Source organism: Pocillopora damicornis, chromosome 9 (genome assembly GCF_964200805.1).
Source record: "Pocillopora damicornis chromosome 9, jaPocDami1.2, whole genome shotgun sequence".
Lineage (NCBI taxonomy): Eukaryota > Metazoa > Cnidaria > Anthozoa > Scleractinia > Pocilloporidae > Pocillopora > Pocillopora damicornis.
Window position 1 is genome coordinate 4,534,146 of NC_142678.1, and position 6,406 is coordinate 4,540,551.

At 35.7% G+C, this 6,406-nt stretch overlaps 2 protein-coding genes and 2 long non-coding RNA genes across 4 annotated transcripts in view; 2 read left to right on the plus strand and 2 right to left on the minus strand.

The window, feature by feature from the left end:
• LOC149039724 (uncharacterized) overlaps positions 1-6,406 on the minus strand; it is a 193,126-nt gene that overhangs the window by 22,610 nt on the left and 164,110 nt on the right. The window lies entirely within an intron of this gene.
• On the plus strand, positions 5-959 carry LOC149039727 (uncharacterized). Its single transcript, XM_089183404.1, has 3 exons — positions 5-67; positions 423-550; positions 707-959. The coding sequence occupies exons 1-3, from the start codon at positions 35-37 to the stop codon at positions 852-854; spliced, it is 309 nt and encodes a 102-aa protein (XP_089039530.1). The 5' UTR covers positions 5-34; the 3' UTR covers positions 855-959.
• LOC149039728 (uncharacterized) lies at positions 535-5,574 on the minus strand. The gene is made up of 6 exons (XM_089183390.1): positions 5,199-5,574; positions 3,888-4,023; positions 3,103-3,293; positions 2,743-2,887; positions 2,472-2,531; positions 535-1,945 (listed from the first exon to the last, which is right to left on the minus strand). Exons 1-6 carry the CDS (start codon positions 5,373-5,375, stop codon positions 1,581-1,583), a joined length of 1,074 nt encoding a protein of 357 aa, XP_089039516.1. The 5' UTR covers positions 5,376-5,574; the 3' UTR covers positions 535-1,580.
• Positions 5,985-6,406, plus strand: part of LOC149039729 (uncharacterized) — a 117,539-nt gene continuing 117,117 nt past the window's right edge. Inside the window, exon 1 of the long non-coding RNA XR_016180014.1 lies at positions 5,985-6,197. This is a non-coding gene — a long non-coding RNA (uncharacterized LOC149039729). The remainder of the gene's footprint in view (positions 6,198-6,406) is intronic.

Below are 6,406 nucleotides of genomic sequence, written 5' to 3' on the forward strand. Positions count from 1 at the left end.
TATAGGCTAGACGACAGTGCATGTGGGAAATTTCATGTTGGAAACCCAGGCTAAAAAACTCACCAGGGTATTAAAATAACTGAAAAACATGTTCGACTTCTGCATATACTGGTTAGATGTTCTATTCTTTTCTGATAAGGGTGGGTCAAATGACTCTGAAAACTCTGGGAAACAATCTGCAGCATTGCTGGAATAATTATGAGCACAGCTGTGTATGGGCATCTGGAATGTTATTTGCGCAAAACAATATTACATATGAATAAATCATTCTTTGTAGAGAGATATTTGCAGGTCATATGCTGATGCTTGGCCTATCTAAGGATGATCTCAACTAGCAGTCATTTTGCAATAACAAGCTAAGCAGTCATGATGATCCAAAATGAAATATTCACATATCTATTTTTCTATAATTTTATTTCCAGATTTGCCAGAAAGAATACAATAATCTTTCCAACCATTTGAAACATGCACATAAGCTGAGTAAGAGTGAAGTTGAGGAGCTAAAGAGTGAAAAGAATCAGGGAAAGGCCAAAGGAAATCAGGAAAATAGGTATTTTATTACATTTCTTATTGTTCAGTTCTGTTTTTCAGAGGATTGTGTTCATTGTAGTTACATAGATGAGTGTTTTCTCTATTGTACACAGCATTCTTGACTTTTTTCAATTCATGCTCATTTTGACACATTGCATTTTTCCTATATTTTCAGCAAAACCAAGAGGCCCATTAGATGTTGTCCACTACAGGGATGTACCTGGGTTGGACGACGCTTTGATTACCACCTACCAAAAGTACACAATATTGGCAAAGATTCTGAAAAGTACTTATCATTAGTACACAAAAATGGCAAAATGTAATGTTTCTGGTTTTCTTTGTACAATCAAGCTTCTACAAGTGGTCTTTGTTAGAAAGTATGACAGGCATGTAGCCTATTGTAATAGGTAATAAAAGTACTTTATACTGGATTTTGTATTCATTTGTAGACACACCACTTGGACCACTGAAAATGATCAACAAATTAGCAAACAAACTTCTAGGCTAATCATTATCTATAGTTTAATAATAGTAACAATTTAAGAACTACAATTTAGGATTCTCTGTATGTCAGCTGGCTATAAAATTGGCTTTCCAACAGGTTCTTAGAAAAGGTATATTAAATTGAAAAGTACATATTGTTAAATTTTAAATAATAGTGCTACTTCTTAAGGCAGCAAGTATTGCATTGTTAAATACTTCAGGTATATTAAAATACTGGTCATCTGAAATTTCCATCCCCTGCAAAAAATATAATGGTCCATAGGGTCCATTTTTGATCAAGTTGGCAATAGTAACATAATCCTGATGATTGTTCAATAATTTGTAGTTGGATTGGCCTTGTAAGTCAAGCCAATACCCTTTTATCTTGTAAGTAAATGAAGCTTTGACTAGTTTTGATGGATTCTGGATAGTGTAGAAAAGCCAGAATTTCTCATCTTCTGACTCAGTAAACACTGGGACAATAAGCCCTTGTGCTTCTGTGGAGTGTTGAATATTAGCACCAACAGCAAGCTATGCATCATCTTCAAAATAAAAACTATATTCATTTAATCTTTAAGTCTCTCTTCCTGGTCAAGTCTCAACTCCACAACCTCCACATCTTGTTCTTTAATCTTGTCAGACAGTCTAACTACCCTTTCTGCACATTGTCTGTCCACTATCCTGGACAGAAGAGTGACTACTGTTTCAGGCTGAGTTGGAGAGGGAATAAAATCCCTGTTGCTTTGCAAGTTTACATTTGCATTACTGGTAATCACGAATTTAATTTCGCTTTTTTTCTCCATTATGGCCTGGAGTTGTTTAGTGCCATAATGGAAGGGTTTCTTAAAGAAAATGCCATCTGGGAGATTTTCTACTGTAAAACCCCCACGTAGATATGGCACCCTGCTGCCTGGTTTCTTTATTGCTTCACCTATTGTGCAAGAGAAAGAGAAACATTGATTGGTAATGATAATAGCACTGAGTGGAGTACAATTCAGGAAGTAATTGAGCAAGTAATGAGCCTGATAACCCCTGAAATGTATGACAGTAAGTCTTATTGACCATTTCCACATGTCCCATATGACACTTTCTTTGCCAAAATGTGAGACACAAGGTAAGAATAAGTAATTCAATTTCATTAGCTAGTGGAATTTTCTACTGGATTTGTATTGGCTGCATAATTGTCAGATTTGACCTGTCCAGTTAAAAGCAGCTGTAATCACACTGGCCAAATTGGACAGTTTTCTTATTACAGTATTCAGATTAAGGATCAAATATTCGCTGTTCAGAACCAATCAGGTTTGAGGATTTTGTTATAGACATCATCAGCTTTGTTGTTATTATCATAGCTAATAATAATAATAATGATGATGATGATGATGATGACGATGATGATGACAACAATTACATGTTAACATCTGTACTATAGTGAATAATATGTATATTCTTAAACTTACTGTATTTGGAATTGAATAGCTGTTGTACATCTTTGTATGTGTACCTCTCATTGGTGCAAGCTAAATAAATAAATACAGAGGTACTATGTAGTTTCAGGTCTATTTTGATGATGTATTCACCTTATTTACAATCATGAATAATCTCGTCAATTGGATGACACACTTTATAGTATAAACTATATAAACATCTGCTAATACAGTTGCATGCCAACAAATCAATAGAACACTTTCAATGTTTATAATATTACTAATTCAAAGTAATAATATATACCAAAGTGGTCTCGGAATTTGATGTTGATGTCAGGATTCAGGCATAAGAAAGAGAAACCTGCACTTGATCCAAAGTTGTACACTTGGCCTGAAGTGTCTTGAAAAATCAGAGAAGATTCACAGCCCAAGTCTTCTAGAAACATGATCTGAAGCAGATGAAAAAGTAAAATGTGGCACGAGGATTACTCAAAAGGACACAAACATCCGCATGTTGCATTAATTCCCACAGAGTACGATAATTAGAAATTACTCATCCACTTTTAATAAAGTTTTAAGTTATTCTGAATTTGCATGGTTTATGCTACCTAATCGGAATTGAGCTTGGCTGGAGATTATTTCATAAAGTGATTGAAACCTTTACCTCATTTAGAAGATTTTTTCTGTGAACTGATATCAATTTAGATTTTTGAGCCTCACTAAGCTCTGAAACATCAGGGGCCTTTAAACTTTCTGCTTTTCCTTTGAACGCATCTTTTTCTGCAGATGTCATGTCACGCCATTTCTTGGCAGCTTCTTCATTCTTTTGAGCCAAGGACAATTTCTTGCACTCATCTAGCAAAAAAAAATTAAAGCTTTCATTTCCACTGAATATCAATTCAATAGGTTTGATTATTACAATGTCACTGCATGATTTTCAGTTTCCTCGGCAATCAAAGATATTGCATCAACTAAAAATGAAAATAAATTAATCAACAACTCTATTATGGTGTCAAAGGTTAAAAGTAGCGGAAGATGAAAACCCTTTTGGGTTGCAATATAGAGCTCTGTCAGACCCCCACCCCTGCAAGTACCCCCCTGGGTTTAGACACAGTTTAACAAGACCACTGTCCATTATTGATTTAAATCTGGTATCCTTGCACCAAAATAAAATAAATGTCCAGCAGGCACAGTTAGCAGAGAAAACCACAATATTCATTACTTAGAAATAATAGACTAGTAGAGGTTTATTAATGATACCCATAGGCGTATGGGCACCTTTGGACTTTGAAAATTTTTTAAACTGGGGGGGGGGGGGGGATTTGCACACCCATGCCCCAGGACTGTACACCTCTAATGTTACCCTATATTTTAGCCATGGTCTATAATAGTTATAATGCATGTAAATAATCTGTCCTTAGTGTTTGAAAACATTATCAGGGTTCTCACCTGACTTGAAATACTCTGAACAGAACATGTTGTAGGAGTGTGAGCCACGTGAACCAGTTGGGATCTTAATTGGCTTTGGAGCTGCTTGTACTCCAGAATTTATCTTTTCCTTTTGTCTGGCATTTCCAATCCATTTCTACATAACTGTACCACATTAAAATAAAGTATTTCAAAATGCCTTACAATAGAAACCCTTCCCTTTTTGCTCTCTTTCACTGGCTGGCCCTATAGAGGCCCAGCCAGGGTAAATTCCTACAGGGGACATGGTCCGAAAAGTAGCTGTGGCATATATATGAAAGTATGAAAAAAATTAAGATCTTGTTCACCAAAATTCTGACAACAACAACAAGGTGGAGAAATAAAGACAAAATAATAATAACCGTAGGGTTTTTAAATTCAGACAAGCAACACAGGGAACCCCTGGCAGGGCCTGACCCTATAATACCCATGCAAGCTGCTCACAGAAACTCTGAGCTTGTATACAGAGCAAATTTTCAATCCAGTACAGAATGATTGGCTGGCAACAAATCAATAAAGGTAGATCTTCTTGGTATGTACATGTATGTCGAATGGATAATGTGATTATAACATTTAACAGCTCTAGATTGAGGATACCTAAACTTCGAACCTGGATTCGATCGTTAGCTATGGGTTACCTATTATTAACACTTTGGTTAGCCTACTTTTCAGCTCCAATTAGCCAAACCTGTACTCTGGTTAGCCTCAGAGCACTCAGGTTGGCCTAACTAGTTCTTCTGTTGGCCTACAGAGCCCACTTTTAACTAAGGTTGCTTGCGGTTAGCTCTCAATATTTGTAATGGTAACACAATATATATTCTTAAATTTATAATAACGGATGAGTAAACACATATCTTCTTTTACCGGCATATTCTTGATCATTGATTATACTGCACACTGCAAGCGTATTTTCGAGCATAAAACTGCATAAAGCAATTGTTTTCAAAAAAAAAGTAAGCCTACTTTAATTAACGAGGGAAATAATTACCACAAGGCCTCATTATGAATAGTACAATCGTACAGTTAACTTCCTTGACCTCGGTATATGACGGATGAAATTCTGTTTAAGAATCAATCCTTTAAAAAGATTCGTTTATGCAGCACACAGAGTAAGGGAATTAATTCTATAGGACAATATACCGCTACATGATTTACATATGTCGGTGTGCTTTGAAGAAAGAAGCACTCACCATAATGATCGCTATTATTATTCAATGAGATGCAAATAAGTGGCGGGGTATTCCACATACATGAAACATGGTAGTGTTTCAGTCCAACTAAAAAATATCTTACCTTTACTTGATCAATAGTCAGCCCAGTTTCCTCGGCTGCCACTCCAATTTTTTCCGTATTATCAGAACCGCATGTTCTCATGCCGCCGTCATAATATTCTTGTAGTTTTGACCTTTGTACATCGCTTATCTTATTATATGTTCTTTTGCGAGCTCTACTTGTATCCTTGTCGGTCATAGTAACGAAGAAGCGCCAAAAGTGCACGACAAAGCCGATAATACCTGAACTTCCAAACCAAGAAAAGCTAGCGAGTTCGAAACTATTCCAATCGGTAAAGGTTTCCCCCCCTACGCATCCGAAGTGAAGGGAGTTGATTGGTCGAAATGTTTATGCATATTTAATGAGCTACTGGGAAGACTTAGATGATCATTTGAGACGGCTTGAACCCATTGATCTAAATTTAGATTATGTGGGTGTTAGCCATTTAGATTGTGTAAGTAGGGTGATGTAATATGCATGAAATATCACGCAAAAAAAAAAACAGTTTCGAAATGAATTTTTACTCTAATTTGTAACTCTCCAAAGGTATAACGAAGGAAGAAAAAACGGGATACATGCCCTGAATCATTGAGTCGTTCTCTCGGCTGTGAAATAATTACAAAACCTGAACACTACTAAGACCTATTTTTCCTCTCGGTGACTAAATAACTCATTATATTTATTCCCATCACGTACATGATTGGTGCTAATCCACTTTCTCCACCATATATATATATATGTATATATATATATATATATATATATATATATATATATGCAGTTATATATATATATATATATATATATATATATATATATATACAGCTTTCATTTCATAACAACCATCGATTTCCTCATTCTGTCTAATTTGGAACGATATAAGCACAATTGGTACTTTTCTCGTGACAGATATTCCTTAACTATCCCAAAGCGGAAATACGTGTCTACGGATAAAGAAATATCTTGCTCGGAATTAATAACACAACCGCATTTTAAGAGCACATCCTTTTAAAGCAAAAGGTAAGATATGCATCGTTTTCTAAATGTGATTACACAGCGATTTCATGTTCCCTGCTTGCTTGTTAAATTGTAAATTTACGTTACAACGTCGGCGTAAAAACTCTAGGATTCTGACCACTCGAAGCGAACGAACAAACAGATAATTCAGCAATAGTGAGGCCCCTCGAGACACTCATGTAATTCTGTGGATGTTAACTATCAAATAAATA